The sequence below is a fragment of the Chanodichthys erythropterus genome, chromosome 22 (genome assembly GCF_024489055.1).
Source record: "Chanodichthys erythropterus isolate Z2021 chromosome 22, ASM2448905v1, whole genome shotgun sequence".
Classification (NCBI taxonomy): Eukaryota; Metazoa; Chordata; class Actinopteri; order Cypriniformes; family Xenocyprididae; genus Chanodichthys; species Chanodichthys erythropterus.
The window spans coordinates 7,851,070-7,872,725 of record NC_090242.1 but is presented as its reverse complement, the minus strand read 5'-3'; the positions used below and the strand labels follow the sequence as shown (position 1 = coordinate 7,872,725).

General features: G+C 37.2%; 1 protein-coding gene across 1 annotated transcript in view; it reads left to right on the top strand.

Moving 5' to 3' along the window:
* The first annotated feature begins 709 nt into the window (after positions 1-709).
* camk2a (calcium/calmodulin-dependent protein kinase II alpha) overlaps positions 710-21,656 on the top strand; it is a 66,234-nt gene continuing 45,287 nt past the window's right edge. Inside the window, exons 1-2 of the mRNA XM_067374951.1 lie at positions 710-771; positions 3,222-3,316. Coding sequence (XP_067231052.1) covers positions 710-771; positions 3,222-3,316 — 157 coding nt within the window. The remainder of the gene's footprint in view (positions 772-3,221; positions 3,317-21,656) is intronic.

The window sequence follows — 21,656 nt, the reverse complement described above, 5'->3', positions numbered from 1 at the left end:
CTTTTTTCTTTTGTGGCGGTTAGCAAACAGCGTTGCATTACCGCATGCGCCCCCTTCTGGGTTGGAGTGTGAATCGCTGTATTTGTCGTCCGACTGTATGCACCATACCGTAACAGTTCGGGATGAATACATGTACCGTTACACCCCTAAAAGACAGACATCATTAATTTTGCATGCAGGGGAATTTCCACTAATGAGCAGTAAGGAATAACAGGCCAACCTAGTCACATCTTTTTCAGTGAATTAGTTAAAAGATATGCTGCAATGGTTGCATCTGAATGAAAGAATTTCAACTGAATACAGATATAAAGAAGTGTACTGTAGCTGTCATTTTATCTGAGAGCCTTTAAAATAGCTAATCTATTCATACAGTATAAGCAGACTGCTGTGAAGTAACAGTGTGATGCACACTGAAGGTGTGTGGGTGTGTTTTACTGTCTGCATGGCTTCATGTGTGTGAGCATGTGAGGAGAGGAGGAGGATGCGGCTGCCATGGTAACGAGGGCTGTGTATGGAGGACAGCAGCCAGTCGCAGGCAGCCACAGAAAGATCTATCTTTTTTTTTTCTCATTCCACTTCCACTTTTCCAATATAGAAAACGATCTTCAGACCAGGCGTTTGATCGCGCTTCTGTTCCTCCTGCCTGACGCTTCAAACGCTTCACCTCACAACACTCTCATCAGACGCAGGAAACACACGCACTTCCAGGATGGCAACCATCACCTGCACACGCTTTACAGAGGAATACCAGCTGTTTGAGGAACTGGGAAAGTAAGTTGGAATGGCTACATTTCTTTAAACCAGTGTGACATGTTTGAGCTGCACGCAATGCCCCAAGATGCTATTTTCAATCAAATGCAATATTTTGTTTTACATATCAGCTAATGTTAATTGTTAAAAATCTTTTCCCTTGAAGAATAATCTGGAAAATGTCCACGATAGATTGTAAAAGGACTGCGAATTCACTTCATGTGAATTGAAAACAGTTAAAAGGCAAATCTCATTCATGCATTTGGGTTTGAATGTTTTAGAATGTTATGAAATCAGTGCAGTCAGAACGTGTGGGAATGATCCATGGGTATGTACTAACTTGAGAATGCACATAACGCAACTTACCTTACATAACATAACAAGCAGACACTGGCTGAAGGAGATTCACTGAGGAAATGAATTAAAAGTTCAGACGCAAGATCTGATGATCGATTCTACAATCTTATGCCTACAGAGAGAGCATGTTGAAGAAAAAAATCACAGTCTAGTGTCTAGTGTTTGCGCTTCTTCAAAAATCTCTCATGCCGCTTTTTAAATTGAATTGTAGTCAGAGCTTAATTAAGTTGCAGTCAGCAACCCAACTGGGTTTTGCAAAATTCAGTGACTTCCCTGTCAGTGATGTACTGACTGAACCCACAAACAACATCGAGATTAACATCATCTTCCAAGATGGCAGAAGAGAAAGTCATAAAATACTATATATATATATATATATATATATATAGATATATATATATATACTGTATATGTGACCATGGACCACAAAACCAGTAATAAGGGTAAATTTTTTTAAATTGAGATTTATACATCATCTGAAAGCTGAATAAATAAGTTTTCCATTGATACTGATATTTCAGTAACCCCTCACTGCAGAACACACACGAGATCCAGGGGGTGGAGACGGGTAGGTTTAGGGATATGTAAAGTGGGAGGAGTTGGATCTGGATCCAACCTCACCCCCTGGATCTGGTGTTCTGCTGTTAGGACCATCTTCAATATTTGGCTGAGAAACAACTATTTGAAAATAAAAGTCTTTAGCAATTCATATTACTTACAAAAATCTTTTTTTTTTTTTTTTTTTTAAAGTATTTACGGTAGGAAATTTACAAAATTTCTTCATGGAACATTAATATCCTTAATACACTTAATATCCTAATGATTTTTTGCATAAAAGAAAAAATGATAATTTTGACCAAAACAATGTATTGTTGGCTATTGCTACAAATATACCCATGCAACTTATGGCTGGTTTCATATATATATATATATATATATATATATATATATATATATATATATATATATATATATATATATATATATATATATATATATATATATATATATATATATATATATATATATAGTGCACTAAATCTATAAAAAAAAATGTAACTAGATTAATCACACAGTTTTCTGATTAATCACAATTAAATCGCAATTAATCACAATTTTACATGTTTTTAATATATTTTATAATGTAATAATTTCACATTTAAACTCCAAATTAAAACAACACACACACACACACACACACACACACACACACATATATATATATATATATATATTATATATATATATATATATATATATGATCACTGTGATTTTGCCAAGTAAGACATGTTTCTGGATCAACATAATTTGTTTTTGGCAATCCGAAAATTTAGCCCTACCTAAACGTCCTATCAGGGAAATTATGGTGAATAACACCAATGTTGAAGCACCTAACCCTGGTAGTAAGACTAAACTTGGCATAAACGTGTCCCTCAAATCGGATTGGTTGATTGGAATGTTGATTCAGGAACATGTTGTACTTGTGAAATCAGGTTCACCATATATACTCCATATACCATATAAATCAGGTTCACCACACACTTACACACACAAACCAATACAATAAAATGAGCCAGATTCTAATTATAAATAATTATGTTCATAAATGTTGGTGAGTGTAATATATACCACACTATAAAATTTAGATACTCATACATCAATGTATATAGCACCAGTAACAATGCTCTGAAATGTTGAGGCAGAAGTACAAAAAAAATCAGCTTGCTTCCCTCTTTCCATCCACCCACTCTGTACTACAGCATTTTTTTCCTGAGCGAGTGCACTGTATACTTGTTTTCTTGATTTGAGAGCATATAACACCTCTACAGAGATGGGTCTTCAACTCCATCTGGCCTTGTGCCCACTGCTCTACTCCCACACACACCCTCATACTGAACACACACACATCTCTTTCTGTGGGCAGTCAAACCGCTTACATAATTACATTTGTGGGTGGCAATTCAATTCAGACATTGAAATATTGCATAATCCAATATATTACTGCTTGGCTAGCAGGTAAACCTGCACCTTTTTCTTGAAGTTTACATTCACTGTGCCATGTTGCACTCGATGTTCACCATTCAGACATTCCTTCCATGTTCTCTGATTTTTAGGGGAGCCTTTTCTGTGGTGCGAAGATGTGTGAAAGTTCTCTCAGGGCAAGAGTACGCTGCTAAGATCATCAACACAAAGAAGCTGTCTACTCGGGGTAGGTGCACTGATCCGTTCATGATGCATTAATATGACCCGCTCAAGGATCACGACTGTAAGCAATCAGCAGTTAAGAACCACAGAACATCAACACTGGACTCAATTTACAGTCAATTTATTGCCAGATGATCTGTAGTCATTCTAAAGTCCCCATTTACAAAACTGGAGATTTTTTGCTTGACTCATTCTGTGTCATCTGAAACAGGAATTACCTAAAGGAAGGATTTGACATGTAGTCATTCATAAGAATATTATGGAAGCTTGTTTCTGCCACGGAATAAAACAATTTAAAAGATAATTAAGACCTTTTCCTCAAAATTCTGGCTTTTTTTCTCAGAATTGCAAGATAAAAACTTGCAATTGCAAGTTAAAAAGTCAGAATTTTGAAGAAATTGTGAGGGGGAACTGCTAACTTCAGACCGCCATCCTTCATTTTACTCGTAGCCAAAAAATGCTGTGACTGACTCCATAACCTGTCCATAAATAATCAGTGTACCATCACGCAAAAAGACCGACACAGCACTTGTTTAGGTTACTCACATCGAGCCCCTCTATGTTTCTTTGCATAGAATTAAACAATATTCAGAACAATGGCGAATTTTTAGATAAAATAAAATGTACACAAACCTGTATTTTACTGAAGACATGCACCTATTTGAGGGAGCTGCACTGCTCTCTCCTGAAGAGGGTACAAAACACCAAAATAAATAACTCAACCCCTGGGTTGTTACATCTGACCCAGGATCTGGGTAACACACAAACTATCCAAACACTGGGTTGTTACATCTGACCCAGGATCTGGGTAACACAAAAACTATTCAAACATTGGGTTGTTACATCTGACTCAGGATCTGGGTAACACAAAAACTACCCAAACACTGGGTTGTATTATATATGGGACCCAGGATCAGGGTAACACAGGAACTGGGTTGTTACGTTTGACCCGGGATCTCGGTAACACAACAACTACCCAAACACTGGGCTGTTACGTCTGACCCAGGAGCTGGGTAACACAAAAACTACCCAAACACTGGGTTGTATTATATATGTGACCCAGGATCAGGGTAACACAGGAACTGGGTTGTTACGTTTGACCCGGGATCTCGGTAACACAACAACTACCCAAACACTGGGCTGTTACGTCTGACCCAGGATCTGGGTAACACACAAACTACCCAAACACTGGGCTGTTACGTCTGACCCAGGAGCTGGGTAACACAAAAACTACCCAAACATTGGGTTGTTACGCCTGACCAAGGATCTGGGTAACACAAAAACTACCCAAACACTGGGTTGTATTATATATGTGACCCAGGATCAGGGTAACACAGGAACTGGGTTGTTACGTTTGACCCGGGATCTCGGTAACACAACAACTACCCAAACACTGGGCTGTTACGTCTGACCCAGGATCTGGGTAACACACAAACTACCCAAACACTGGGCTGTTACGTCTGACCCAGGATCTGTGTAACACAAAAACTACCCAAACACTGGGCTGTTACGTCTGACCCAGGATCTGGGTAACACACAAACTACCCAAACACTGGGCTGTTACGTCTGACCCAGGATCTGGGTAACACAAAAACTATTCAAACATTGGGTTGTTACATCTGACCCAGGATCTGGGTAACACAAAAACTACCCAAACATTGGGTTGTTACGCCTGACCAAGGATCTGGGTAACACAAAAACTACCCAAACACTGGGTTGTATTATATATGGGACCCAGGATCAGGGTAACACAGGAACTGGGTTGTTACGTTTGACCCGGGATCTCGGTAACACAACAACTACCCAAACACTGGGCTGTTACGTCTGACCCAGGAGCTGGGTAACACAAAAACTACCCAAACATTGGGTTGTTACGCCTGACCAAGGATCTGGGTAACACAAAAACTACCCAAACACTGGGTTGTATTATATATGTGACCCAGGATCAGGGTAACACAGGAACTGGGTTGTTACGTTTGACCCGGGATCTCGGTAACACAACAACTACCCAAACACTGGGCTGTTACGTCTGACCCAGGATCTGGGTAACACACAAACTACCCAAACACTGGGCTGTTACGTCTGACCCAGGATCTGTGTAACACAAAAACTACCCAAACACTGGGCTGTTACGTCTGACCCAGGATCTGGGTAACACACAAACTACCCAAACACTGGGCTGTTACGTCTGACCCAGGAGCTGGGTAACACAAAAACTATTCAAACATTGGGTTGTTACATCTGACCCAGGATCTGGGTAACACAAAAACTACCCAAACATTGGGTTGTTACGCCTGACCAAGGATCTGGGTAACACAAAAACTACCCAAACACTGGGTTGTATTATATATGGGACACAGGATCAGGGTAACACAGGAACTGGGTTGTTACGTTTGACCCGGGATCTCGGTAACACAACAACTACCCAAACACTGGGCTGTTACGTCTGACCCAGGAGCTGGGTAACACAAAAACTACCCAAACATTGGGTTGTTACGCCTGACCAAGGATCTGGGTAACACAAAAACTACCCAAACACTGGGTTGTATTATATATGGGACCCAGGATCAGGGTAACACAGGAACTGGGTTGTTACGTTTGACCCGGGATCTCGGTAACACAACAACTACCCAAACACTGGGCTGTTACGTCTGACCCAGGAGCTGGGTAACACAAAAACTACCCAAACATTGGGTTGTTACGCCTGACCAAGGATCTGGGTAACACAAAAACTACCCAAACACTGGGTTGTATTATATATGTGACCCAGGATCAGGGTAACACAGGAACTGGGTTGTTACGTTTGACCCGGGATCTCGGTAACACAACAACTACCCAAACACTGGGCTGTTACGTCTGACCCAGGATCTGGGTAACACACAAACTACCCAAACACTGGGCTGTTACGTCTGACCCAGGATCTGTGTAACACAAAAACTACCCAAACACTGGGCTGTTACGTCTGACCCAGGATCTGGGTAACACACAAACTACCCAAACACTGGGCTGTTACGTCTGACCCAGGAGCTGGGTAACACAAAAACTATTCAAACATTGGGTTGTTACATCTGACCCAGGATCTGGGTAACACAAAAACTACCCAAACATTGGGTTGTTACGCCTGACCAAGGATCTGGGTAACACAAAAACTACCCAAACACTGGGTTGTATTATATATGGGACACAGGATCAGGGTAACACAGGAACTGGGCTGTTACGTCTGACCCAGGAGCTGGGTAACACAACAACTACCCAAACACTGGGCTGTTACGTCTGACCCAGGAGCTGGGTAACACAAAAACTACTCAAACATTGGGTTGTTACATCTGACCCAGGATCTGGGTAACACAAAAACTACCCAAACACTGGGTTGTTACATCTGACCCAGGATCAGGGTAACACAAAAACTATTCAAACATTGGGTTGTTACATCTGACCCAGGATCTGGGTAATACAAAAACTACCCAAACACTGGGTTGTATTATATATGTGACCCAGGATCAGGGTAACACAGAAACTGGGTTGTTACGTCTGACCCGGGATCTGGGTAACACAAAAACTACCCAAACACTGGGTTGTTACAACTGACCCGGGATCTGGGTAACACAAAAACTACCCAAACACTGGGTTGTTACAACTGACCCAGGATCCGGGTAACACAAAAACTACCCAAACACTGGGTTATTACATCTGACTCAGGATCTGGTGACACAGAAACTACCCAAACACTGGGTTGTTACATCTGACCCAGGATCTGGGTAACACAAAAACCCCCCAAAAACTTTGTTGTATTATATATGTGACCCAGGATCAGGGTAACACAGGAACTGGGTTATTACATCTGACCCAGGATCTGGGTAACACAAAAACTACCCAAACACTGGGTTGTTACATCTGACCCGGGATCTGGGTAACACAAAAACTACCCAAACTCTGGGTTATTACATCTGACCCGGGATCTGGGTAACACAAAAACTACCCAAACTCTGGGTTATTACATCTGACCCGGGATCTGGGTAACACAAAAACTACCCAAACACTGGGTTGTTACATCTGACCCGGGATCTGGGTAACACAAAAACTACCCAAACTCTGGGTTATTACATCTGACCCGGGATCTGGGTAACACAAAAACTACCCAAACTCTGGGTTATTACATCTGACCCGGGATCTGGGTAACACAAAAACTACCCAAACTCTGGGTTGTATTATATATGTGACCCATGATCTGGCTAACACAGAAACTGGGTTGTTACGTCTGACCCGGGATCTCGGTAACACAAAAACACTGGAAAAATAACCCCCCAAAAAGGCTCAACCCAGGACTTTGGTAGAAAAAACAACCCAAGATTTTTTTAGAGTGTAGTTAGTTGTACAAGTTTTTAACATCATAATTTTTACCTTATAACAATCATTCACTTTCATTTATATTTCTTGGCAGGATTTTCCTGCCCACGTATGACATTCACTAATGGTGACTAGTGTTGTCATCAAGTGCAAAGACAAATTCAGTATTAAACCATAAAGTGCTCAAATGCAGCTGTGGTGCCTTTATTAACAGTGCCATGTTAGTTTACATAAATATGAATTGTCAGGTATATTTTCAGTCATTTAATGTGAATGTTAAACAGTTCCAATCTTTTTGCGATAGGGAAATAAGCTTTTGGAAACGAAACAGGGTTTGAATGAAAAAACAGACAACTAGACGACTAAATTATTAGACTAGGACTGAAGATATTGGAGTAGGTATATATGTGTTTGTCATTTTTAAAGAAATTTTAGTACAAATGCTGATTGTGGTATGATTGTCATAGCTGAGAAAGAAAGGCTTTTTTTCCCTGGAAGCTGATATTGTAAAAGCTGAAAGTCAAGTAGAGCAGTAGGAGGCAGTGATATACCCTGAAGGCAGCCGCACACCTCCTACACCATGTTGCCAAGCACACATCATATTATATGCTTCAAATAGTAGCTACTGTACTTGCATTGTTGTTTTAATGGGTTTTTAAACAATGCAGTGTGCATGAGATCCTTCATTGCTGCTAACAGCTTCACCATCAGTCTCCAATTATATTTTATTACTTTATAATAGCAATACATATTCTGTGAAGATATATTCTATTCTATATTTTGGAGCAGTTTCTGTGCATGTAAAAACAGAGGTCGTCGTAACATTTGGTGAGAAAATCATGTGAAAATTTCTAGAAGAGGGAAAGATAAAACATTCTGTTTGTTCCTGTTCAGTACGTGACATCTTTGCACTTAAAAAAACAAAACAATTTCTTCCAGAATTAAAACGTGTGCAGTTGAACAAAACAAAATGAGCTAATTCCACAGAGAAATCCTAAAATTAAATGAACATTATTATTGATGTGAAATATTATTGAAGTGAATGGTAACATTTTGGTATGGGGAACACATATTCATTATTAACTATGATTTTTGCCTCAATAAACTCTTCATTTACTGCACTGTAAAACTCAATAAGTTCAGAATACTCAAAACATTTGAGGAAACTTATTACCTCAAAACATTTAAGTTAACTAACTTATTTTTTTTAAGTTAGTAGAACTTAATTTTTTTGTGACAAGTGGGGCGGGGCCGAGAGCCATGGAAGTGGAGCAATGCTAGTGTGGTGCACAGGTGTCTCTCATTAACAATCACATCACTGGCATTCCTTCGCTCCCACAGTTCTCAGCCTCGCCCTACTCAAGTACATATAGTTAATTTACATAAACATCACATTCAAGTCTTGGTTAAATGTTAGTTAGCAAAAAACACATGCTATTATAATTATCAAAGAGACTGTCAATATATACTTGCATGTATATAATGAAACAACATACAGTATATGTGGTCTTAAAAGTTTTGCAGCTCATCCTCAACCTAACCACACGGTCTACTCTTCACCAGAATGGTAACCCTACAAAACTAACATAACAGAACCCCCTGTCAATCCCAACATAACACAACATTAAACACTAACTTATGTCTCCCTATGTTAATCTTATGCAAAAACACACAAAATAACACTTTATTTCAACATTTAGACAGTCTGATGCAAAGCATGCTGGGAATTAGAAATCTGCTGCAACTAAAACAATTTAGTTTACTTGAAATATGTCAGTGCTGTGAACTCAAAAGTAAAAGAAAGTTTTAAATACTCATAACTGTTAATTTAACTGAACTAATTTGTTTAATTTAAGTTTGTCCTACTCAAACGAATTAAGTATTTTGAGCATTAGGGTTTACAGTGTGCTTATTAATAAGGTAGTAAGGTGGTTTAAGTAGGATTTAGGGATGTAGAAGAATAAGGCATTAATATGTGCTTTATAAGTATTAATAAACAGCCAATGTGCAAGCTAAAAAGCAACTAGTTAAAAGTGAGAATTGTTGCCCATACTAAAGTGTTTCCAGTGATTCTTATTTACTTTGGAAATTAACTTTCTTGTGGTGAGTTAAAAGTGTCTACAGTATAAAATCTTGTATTCAACCAGTTTCAATAGAGAAAATGACTCATTCCCCTGTTTTGTGTTACTGTTTGTTCCGCAATGAGCATGAACAAAAGAAAGAAAACCAGAGAATTATCTAAGGTCATACGCAAGATCATAGCCAAGCATGGACAATCTCAAGGCTACAAGCACATCTCCAGAGACCTTGGTGTTCCTGTGTCCATGTACTTAACGTTAGCAAGAAGACACTGTAGCCAACCGCACTGGATGAGGCCAAGAGAGAAAACTTGATAGAAGATTGCTGTAAAGAAAGTACATTAGGTAGCTGCCACCAGATTCAAGCTGACCTTTAGACATGAGCAGACTCGCACAGCAGCTCGTGCCATCCGTCACCAAATCAAAAAAGATGGTAAGGGAAACCCAGCACTGTAAACACGAACAAGTTGGCAGAGGTAAGAGGTAATCAGTTTTATTACAACTTTTAAGTTAAAGGATTAGTTCACTTCAAAATTAAATTTTCCTGATAATTTACACACCTCCATGTTATCCAAGATGTTCATGTCTTTCTTTCTTCACTCTAAAAGAAATGAAGGCTTTTGAGGAAAACATTCCAGGATTTTTCTCCATATAGTGGACTTCACGCGATGTTGAAGGTCAAAATTACAGTTTCAGTGCAGCTTCAAAGAGCTTTAAACGATACCAGATAAGAAATAAGGGTCTTATCTAGAGAAACCATCGCTAATTTTCTAAAAAAAATAAACATTTTTATACTTCTAACTGCAAATGCTTGTCTTGCACTGCTCTGCGATTCGCCACACATTACTTAATCATGTTGGAAAGGTCATGCGTGAAGTACCAAGTAAGTGTCTACAACGCGAACGTGTCAAAACGGCCTTTACAAAAAAAAAAGGAAAACAATGATGTTGGACAATTTTAGAGTTGGAGGAGAAATGAGACTCTTTCGCCCTACCGCGGTACTTCCTCTTACGTCACACGTGACCTTTCCAACATGATTATGTAATGCGTGAAGCATCATAGAGCAGTGCAAGACGAGCATTTGTGCTTAAAAGTGTAGAAATTTTGGTAACTCTTTAGAATACTGATCCTTCATTAATGAATAACTACACAGGAACAAAGGAGTAATGCATTATTAACACTCTAGTAACTACTATTAACTAACAATAAACTCTGATTAATGAATTAGTAAGTAATAGTGCTCAGTTGAAGATAGTACTTCAATATTAACTAATCATCAACTACTATTTTTCATTCCTCCCAGAGAACTACTAAGAATATATACAGGTTCATAATTAACATGAATAATGCATAATCTATAATTAATTCTAAGTAAAGGCCTTGGTAATTAGTAATGAGTGAAGTATTACCAAATACTTAAGAAGGAATTACAAATTTTTTGGATCAGTATTCTAAAGTGAGAAACATGATAACTCTCTAGTAACTACTGAAGTCATTGTAAACGTTTGATGTTTTTGTACAGTTTTGTACAGTAATTCCTTCTGATGTATTTGGTAACACTTGAGTAATTACTATCTAATACTAATACGCAACTGATCTCACAAGTAAAACATAATCCGGCCCGCTAAATTATTATTATTTTTATTATTATTCTCTAGTTGTCTCATTCCAAATGCAACGAAAAAGTCGGCGTTAAGGGGCCATTCACAAATATCCACGCCGCTTTCTCCTTCTTTCCAAAGCGCATGCGTTCCCGGGGCGTCTGTCGTTGCTATGGAACCATGAACTGCGCTCTCCACGATAAAGAAGATTCAGCAAAAGAAAAATTGATTTCTAGTTCTTGCATTAGCTCTACTAATATATATATTTATGGAGAGGAGAAAAAAACCCCGCCCTGTACAGCTATGATCAGCTGTTCGGCTGAGCTTTCGGTGTTGTTAAGGAAAGGCCGAAGCTCATCGGTTGGTTCTTGTCACATGAAAAGTTGAGATATTTTCATCTCGCCACGGCATAGGCGCTCCTGGAAAAACGAGGATGTGCACGTCGCGATTCTATTATGAGTGCGTTTGCCTAACTTACAGTAAAAGCACTCACGCAAGTCGCGAGCGTCGAGTTTAAACCACCGAACGCGTTTAAATGCGCGTCAAATGGAATCTTGGACAAATGTGTCTCAGCTGTGTGAGCAGAAGCGCTGCCAGGTGTCTGGAAAGATATATAATAGTGTAAAAATGTATTCAGGGATTGCATTTGTTCAGTGTTGTTCAGTGCAAGATTTTGATGCTATTTAAGCTTAAATAAAGTAAGGGAAAATATTTGCACTAACTGTATGTACTGTAACAATGATAGAGACACTATGGCAAAAATATTTTAAGCACATTTCATACACAATGGTAATTCAAAGTGCTTTACATAAAGAAGAACCTAATACATAATAATAATGGAACGCATAAGAAATAGAAATAACAGTAAAAACAGGGAATTCCACTATCTGGATGGAAGAGTTAGGAAGTTTCAGGGAGTTTTTTGTTGTCTGTCAGAGTGGATCTAAACGGATCTATCCATTAGAGCAGATCTACATTTTAGGAATTAAATTTGAAGTAAATGACAAATATTGCAAAGGAAAGTAAATTTTCTGAAATTTTGCACTTTCTCGTGCTTGAATATTAAAATGGCCCTCCTATGAGGTGTCAATCACAGCAACGGCTCCCAGCCAATTTGAGTTTGAGACCCCTGTACTAGAGAGTTATCATGCTTTTCACTTTAGAATACTGATCCAAAAAATTAGTAATTCCTTCTTAAGTATTTGGTAATACTTCTTCAGTCATTACTAGTGGGTTACCAAGGCCTTTACTTTAGAATTAATTATACATTATGCATCATTCACGTTAATTATAAACCTGTAGTTCTTAGTAGTTCTCTGTGAGGAATGAAAAAACAGTAGTTGCTGATTAGCTAATAGTGAAGTACTATCTTCAACTGAGCACTATTACTTACTAATTCATTCATCAGAGTTTCTTGATAGTTAATAGTGCTACTACTATAGTGTTAATAATGTATTACTCATTTGTTCCTGTGTAGTTATTCATTAATGAAGGATCAGTATTCTAAAAAGTTACTAAAATTTTCATTACCACGGCAGCACTCTTCAAGACATCAAAAGTCCCTTTGCAGTTCAACATCAGCTGTGTCTCAACATTTTTCAGATCAAGTTTGACGTGATTCGAATAAATATAAAGCATGCTGTAAATGAAATCCAAAATGGCTAACTTCCTGTTGGATAGAGCTAGTGAATGTCAGTGTAAAAGAGGAGGAAAAATCCCCACAGTGCCATCATGAGCCTTTTTCCTCTTGGCCAAATGAAACAGAGAAGGAAACAGACAGTTATCCCCTACCTACCATTACTGCCATTAAATATTCTAATCTTCAAACATCTAATATAGATACTAATCTTCAAACAGAAACCTACAGAGGGTATCTATGCAATTAAATCTGGAAGAGCAACCAAGAAATTAGTGACTCCCCCACATCCTCAGATGTGCAGTGCCTACTGCATGATACTGTTCAAACAGGCTGAACTAAAAACAATTGGATTGCTATGCTTAACGGGGGAAAACTGACTAGACAGACAGACAGACAGACGGATAGATAGATAGATAGATAGATAGATAGATAGATAGATAGATAGATAGATAGATAGATAGATAGATAGATAGATAGATAGATAGATAGATAGATAGATAGATAGATAGATAGATAGATAGATAGATAGATAGATAGATAGATAGATAGATAGATAGATAGATAGATAGATAGATATTACAGATGTAATTACATGCAGGTATTTTTAGAAAATTTAAGATCGTATGTACACAATAAGTGCATTGTGTCAAATGGTTGATTTAAATGTAAGTACATAGTAGTTAAGGCCACTTAAAGTGGGACCATTCTGACTTTATAACACGTAATTGTGAGTTTCTATCATGCAATTGTGAGAAAAGAAGTCAGAATTGTGAGAAAAGATGTCAGAATAGCTTTCATAGCATCACTTGTCTCCCTAGCAGAGACAAAACTAAGAAATTCTAGGTTAATGGGGGTCTAATATTGGAAGCGACTGGCATATTTGAAGGTGTTCATTCTCTGAAGAGGTTGCTACAAATGGAAAATGGATCACTGGGGTGCTGTTTTTCCATTTTTCCATTGCTCATCCCTACTTTGTAGATGATCCACAACTCCTTGTTCTAATTTGGCCAGTGATCTGTGTGATAAATGTTTCTATATCTTAAAATTACTGATTTGCCTCTGGGTGTGAGTGAGTGAGTGCGTGCGCGCGTGTGTGTGTGTGTGTGTGTGTGTGTGTGTGTGTGTGTGTGTGTGTGTGTGTTATTCCTGTGATAGAAAAGCAAGTGTTTCACAAATCTTTTAGAAAAAACTAATTTCATCATCATCAATGTGACAGACAGCAAGATCTGTAGTAGTAGCCCAGAGAAACCAAACCAAACTTAGTCTGCACTGAATACTTCCCCTTCTTTGTACAGTCAGAGTAACCAGCTGTCCACATTACACACAGTCAGTTGTGCAACTTAGAGCTGGGGTGCCCAAGAGTGTGAAAAAGTCTCTTTTTTAAACTTATCATGTAGGTTCAGGCATATCCCAGCATCTCAGGCCACAGGCGGGGAATACCCCAGACAGATGGCCAGTCCGTCACAGCGCGCTCTCTCTCTTTCTCTCTCTCTCACACACACACACACACACACACACACACACACACACACACACACACACACACACATTAGCACAATTTAGTTTCTCCACTTCACCAATGCTGCATGTCTTTGAGGAAACTCCTGGCTCAGCCGGGACTTGAACAGGGGGGTTTCTTGCTGTGAGGCACCATGACGCCCTTATTCAAGACAGATTTTATTTTTATTTTTTTTACCAAATTGCTTTTTCCAAATTTAACTGCATGTTTTCAAGTCTAAACATAATTCTTGGTGGCTTTAATTAGAATTTCTCAAGTAAGGTTTAGTTTTGGAATACCGTTTCAAGTAAAATGCTTTATTTTAAAACTAATACTTAAATATTTTTTAGTAATGTTTAGTAAAGTAAAGCTAGTCCCAGACTAAAATGCATGTTTGAGCTGTTTTAACTGAATGTGAAAATGGGCCTGTGAGTATCTGGTAACACTTTACAAGGTCCAGTTTGTTAACAAAATAATTTCTTAATCTTAGTTTATGTTCATTTCAACATTTACTAATACATGATACAAATCAATAGATGTTTCCATTAATATTATTGAATGGACCTGAGCTAACATTAAATAATGAACAGATGTATTTTTAACAAAAATGAATAAATACTGTTTCATTGTTGTAATAAATGTATTGCTCATTGTTAGTTAATGCTTTAATGTTGGTTATTACACATCTCTGTGGAATACTTGATTCTGATTGGTCAATCGCGCCATCCAGCTGTATTAACAGCTGGAAACAGATATCACAAGCTCATCCGGGTTACTGAAGTCAGCAGCGCTAAAAGCTTGCTAGGAACGTTTTTTCTTTGTCGAAGTTTTGCATTTGTTGAGCTATTAAAATTCAGTCAAATCAATATATTGTGTACAGTTATTTAAGGGGAGACACTACAGGCAAAAACACTGTTTTTTCAGGCACCTGTCAATTTTGAGATTTTGCACTTTTTGGCTTTTTATAAAGTGTTTTTTCAGACTGGTGGAAAGAAAACATACAAAATACACTTTTAAGTGTATGTTTTATAGCACTTTATCTATTTGCGTCTATAGATTTTTACAGTAAATATCTTTAAAGGCCATTTTCTTAAAATGAGTTTTTTTCTCCTGCTCTGAGTCAGAAATCTCCACTTCAGCAGAACTTGCAGACACCAAACTTTACAGTTTTATTCCTAAAAAAATGGTGAAAATATTTTTTTTCTGGCTGTTGATAGTATTTTCTGATTTATGGAGTGATAAAAAGAGATATCCAAAATTCCCTCTGTAAAAACCTTTGAATTTAATATGTCCAAAAAATTAAACGAGAACTTTGAACCTGACGTCATCCAATATTCAGATTTTGGTTCTAGAAATGTATGCAAATGAGTGCATATTTAATTAGATAATGCCTCATTTGCATATTTAAACATTACATTTTAGAAAACTTGTAATACAAAATTTTTTTGCAATTTTTAATGTAATCAATCACCTGGGGTAGTATGGTGATATCTATTAGTTTTTTTTGTTTTGTTTTTTTTTACCCTATTCACCTGGGGTGTCTCGCCTTAATTTAATCAGTGTATTTCATACACTGTTGGATTATAAGATAATAAACAGTTACATCTCAGATCAATATCTCTTATCCCCATAATTATTTATGTGGTGAAATGCCATTTATTAAGTGGTGTGACTGTATCGTATCCCTTAAAGTGAACCCCTGGTATTAAGACTTGTACACAGCAAAATCCCCAGAGTTAAATCAACAGTACATATGGTCCCTCTCTAAATAGTGTTAAAATAACACTGAAGCATAGTTAAAGTTAATGAGATAATAGAGCAATTAATTAAGTGATGATTGAGCATTAGTGATGAACACCTGCTGTTAACAAGCAGAATCACTGAAGAAAAGAGAAACAGAAGAACTACAACTGACTTCAGCCACAGCCTTAGATGAAATCAGCTGAAGATAAAAGACATTAAACCTCTCAAGATCTGATTAAACAACTTCACAAACAGCATTGCCAGCTTCACTTATTACTAACCAGACTGACTTTATTTTCACACATCTACAGAATCGTTTCATTGGTCGTGAAAAAAAAAGAAAAGAAAAGAAAAGAAAAGAAAAGAAAGAAAAGAAAAGAAAAGAAAAGAAAAGAAAAGAAAAGAAAAGAAAAGAAAAGAAAAGAAAAGAAAAGAAGCCACCATCAAGGAGATCAGTCATTTATACATTTTGGTTTTGTATTACCAACCCTGTGAAACTGCAGCATGAGAAGAAAGTGTTGCAACAAACATGAATAATTTTAAGTAACTTTTTTACCTTCATAAATAGTTTTCTAAGTCCTTATACAGACCGTACTTCCCGAACGTTAAAACAGTACGTTCTATATAGTATGAATATGGGTAGTATGAATGGAATTCGGACGTACTACATCCGCCATGTTAATGTTGTCACTTGTCATGCGTCGTCACAACAGCGCTAAAATTTAAATATGTCAAAGTATAATCACCTATTTAGCTAGGAAATTTTTACCTCAGAATAAAAATACATCTGTGAATATCACGACAGAAGCTGATTTGAAGCAACGAAATTAAGTGATTTATTGTTAAAAATGAATACATATAAAAATAGAAGAAAAAGAGAAAAAGACATGAATCAATAAACAAACTTGAATACATTATATATAACTAAATAATATGTAGATAGAGAGGGCAAGAGAAATACACATCATAGCCTAAATATTACATACAATATATACAAATGAATACAATGATATACGTTACATATTCTAAAAAAACTACAAACTGTGAGCCCTATAAACTACTGCCGCCTGAATGTCGCTGTCCGTTAAGTTTTCTAATCTCATTAAACTGCTTAACAATGAACGTCTCCGTTAAATAAAAGTGTTAACAAGCGGATGTAACGTTATCTCAACCTGTTCGTTAGCTTGATGTGCTGTCAGTAATAATGAGTAAACATCTTTTTACAGCCAACTCTTAATCTTCTCATTACATTGTTTAAACTTTCAATAAGTCAGCCGTTTACTTACATAATGTTAAACAAGTGCAATTTAATCACAATAAACACCGTTTTTTCCTGAGGTACTTAAGGACTTGAATGAGCTGCATATCGCCGCTTTCCGCCATTTATGAATATGAAGAATCCTCTCTCCTGTGGCATCACGGGAAGCAGTAGGTCATCCGGGTACTTCTCGCCTACTGTTTTTCGAATACTATGAATTCGGACATACTACTCGCCTCGCATACTGTTTTTCGCATACTATATAGTAGGGAAGTATGCGATTTCGGACGCAGCCAATGTATATATTATGACTTTATAAGACAATTTCGAAAATTACCCACCTCCATTGAGATTTCTTGTACTGTATTTGCAAAACTACTGCGTTGGTGAGTGTTGTAGTCGTTGTAGTCCAGAGCTGCGCTTGGAGTATTTACGACAGTGTGATTCACTGAAGGAACCTGTAGGGGGAGCTTCGCAAATCTTACTGAGTTCCGCTTTAAAACCATGTAGTGCATAAAAAATGTTGAACTACTTAATCACTTAGACACACACAGACATCAGCATATGAATCTCAACAATGGTGATAAAAAAAACGATTCACGCTGCAATGCAAGATGGGTATCACCATAGGACAAAACTCCTATCATGCAATGCAGTATGAATAATTATTGTCACCACTGTTGAGGATTGTATGCGTTGTTTTCATGTATAAGCCTGAGCGGTAAGAATTGCTAATTTTTGAAGCGTTACAGTGGCATTCGTTTAATGCATTTTTTTTGTTTTTGTTGCAATTTTGCAATAGCCGAATCTCAGTCAAGAAACCAAAGAGAAGATCTTTGTGATGGTCATTTGAAAGGGCTTTTAAACAGTAAATTTAAGCAGATCTGCTCCTTCAGTCTTTTGTTTCAGCAATGTGCAAGTGTTTATTGTGAAACACTATTGCAATTGTTCAAACACAAACTATTTTATAGACATAAAAGTGTCAACTAAAACAAACCCTGACCACCATGATGGTGGCATAATTTTTTGACCAATAAATCACCAACATCTATAAATAAGAACTTTTTTAGGCGTCTGACAGAAATAAAGTCAATCTGGTTAGTAATAAGTGAATCAGACCTTTTAATCAGATCTTCAGAGATTTAATGTCTTTTATCTTCAGTTGATTTCATCTAAGGCTGTGGCTGAAGTCAGTTGTAGTTCTTCTGTTTCTCTTTTCTTCAGTGATTCTGCTTGTTAACAGCAGGTGTTCATCAATAATGCTCAATCATCACTTGTAACTGTAATTGCTTAATTATCTGATTAACTTTAACTGTGCTTCACTGTTACTTTAACACTATTTAGAGAGGGACCATATGTACTCTGAGCAGAGCTGGATTAACTCTGGGGATTTTACTGTGTATGGCTTAATATAACATAAATGATGTCTCTTACTGAAATAAGTAGTAGAAAACCCATGAAAGATTTACGTTATTTAAAAAATCCATGAGATATTTGGACAATGGGTGGTGCCATTTTGTTTAGTTGCACAGTGTACAGTTCTGGTTGCACTCGGTGAGCTACTAACACTACCCTGTTGCTATTTTTACCGCAACACAACTCAGAATATAATATTTGATGCCACAATGTCTCTGTGGCTATTCGAACTACTGTTGTATGATTGACGTGTTAAAATCGTCTGATCACCTGAATGCATTACACACAGTTAAACATATAGGCTGCCTTCGTCAGTCTCCATGACAGGTGCGGCATTTGTTAAAGCATACACTTATATCCATTGGCAACTATAAGCTCTTTCAGCTGTGGTCTGCTAAAAGCCCCAAAGGCACCAGGGCTTGTCAAGAGAACAAAGACGCGGTTCTTTAGGAAGTTTTATTCATCCACATTCTGCACAACTTCCCTTTCTTTTCTCCTCTTATCGTTAGTAAAGCAGTAAAGACTTACATCACTTCTCTTGTGGCTCATTGACTGAAAATTACAACCAAAAGCTGCACAATGTGGCATTGAATATTATTTTCTGAGTTGTGTTGCAGTAAAAATAGCAACAGGGTAAGGTTAGTGTTAGCTAACGGAGTGCAACCATTTGACGTCATCGACACAAAACTGTGCACTGTGCACCTAAACAGAATGGCGCCCCCCATTGTCCAAATATGTCATTGATTTTTTAAATAACATAAATCTTTCATGGGTTTTCTACAACATAGACATCATTTACGTTATATTAAGCCATACAAATTCCCTTTAAATAGTTTGAACTTGCTGCATAGCAACTGCTCTCTCCGGCATCAAGAGCTAATAACATACTTCGATTTAAATCAATATTTCGCGTCTATTTAAATACTTGTGTGCCAAGTAGCTTCGTGTCCGGGACCTGATCACCCTGTCGGGATTTATTCTGAGATAACAACGAGCTGGATGTACATTATCCCTTACTTAACTAACAGAACATTATTGTAATGTGTTACCAAAATGCACAAACCCAGCGATTGGGTTGTTTTAACCCAACTGTTGGGTTAAATGTTTGCCCAACCTGCTGGGTAATTTTACTTAACCCAACTATTGTTTGAAAATGACTATATGGCTGACTTAAAATGAATCTAAAATGAAGTTAAAATGTTCCTTTATTAAACATATTAATAAATGTTAATTTTCAAGATATTTTGGGTTCATTTTAAGTAAGCAGTACTGTAATTTTTAAACAATAGTTGAGTTAAGTAAAACTACCCAGCAGGTTGGGCAAACATTTAACCCAACTGCTGGGTTAAAACAACGCAATTGCTGGGTTTGTCCATTTTCAACCCAACTTGGGTTGTTTTTAACCCAGCATTTTTTAGAGTGTATTGTAACACTATGTATACGGGCTTGCCTAAGGGTTTTAACTGATACAAAATACAGCAGCCAGAGTACTAATGAATGAACTAAAGAGGAGAGAGCATATTACACAGGTTTTAATGGAGTTACATTGGTTGCCAGTTCACTAAAGGATTGATTTTTCTTGTATTCATTTTTAAAACACTGCATAATCTGGCACCTTTGTATTACCGACTGTCTGTCATTTGTCTGTCGTTCTGGACGTTTCAAATCATAGTTTAAGGTCCTCTAGTGCTGCTCTTTTGGCACATTATACAGTAAATCTTAAGCGATTCAGTGGTGCTTCTTTTAGCCACTATGCTCTGAAAATTTAAATAGTCTACCAAATGAAGTGAGAGAGGCTATAGCATTAATATTTTAGAAGGCAGGTTAAGACATATCTTTTTAAAATTGCTTATGAGTATATTGATATTTTGTGAAATTGTGTGAACGTTTGTTTTATGTCTTTATTTTACCTTGTGAACCTTTTATAGTTGCTTTGGAGTATTTTTATATTGATATTGTGTGAAATTGTATTGCGAATCTCTTTATTTTACCTTCACTCTAAAAAATACTGGGTTGTTTCAACTCATGTTTGGGTCAAATGTGGACTGTTGGGTATACAAATGTAATTAAAAAATCTAAACCAATGGTTGGGTTTGTCCATATTTGACCCAAACATTGGTTGAAACAACCCAGCATTTTCTAGGGTGTTGTGAACCTTTAATAGTTGTTATCACATGTTTTATATTAATATTGTGTGTAATTGTATTGCATGCTTGTGAAGCACTTTCAGCTGAATTTTGTGTATGACAAGTGCTATAACTTGATAATAAGAAACCTGTGGTAACCTGCACCACAACTTCAGACAGTTAACTAAGCACGCAATTTGCTGCGTAAACATTACTGAATGGGTTAATAATTGAATTTTGTTGATCTCCTTGATCTTGAAGTGAAATTCCCTAATCTTCCATTGGACAAGCATTTCTGTACTTTGTTGCTCTGTTAAGAAAAGTGGTATTAATTAAAAACCATTACATTGTGTCAGAAGCGCTTGACGAACACACAGCCTCAAAGGATGGCTAAATTTAATCCTCCGGAGAGTTTTGCATTTGTGCTTCATCCAAATGAGTAGGCTGACTGTGCAGTGTTTCAGCAGTTTAAAAGTGCAACAAAATTAGAGGAAATGACCTTATTGTGCCCACCCAAAACAAAGTTTGTTTTCAAAGTAGAGATATCTGAATATTCTTCCAAAAAGACTGATATAGTCTTAGAATATTCTTCCTAAACACTGGTATAATGTTTTGCCTAAACTGAAAAGTGTGAAATG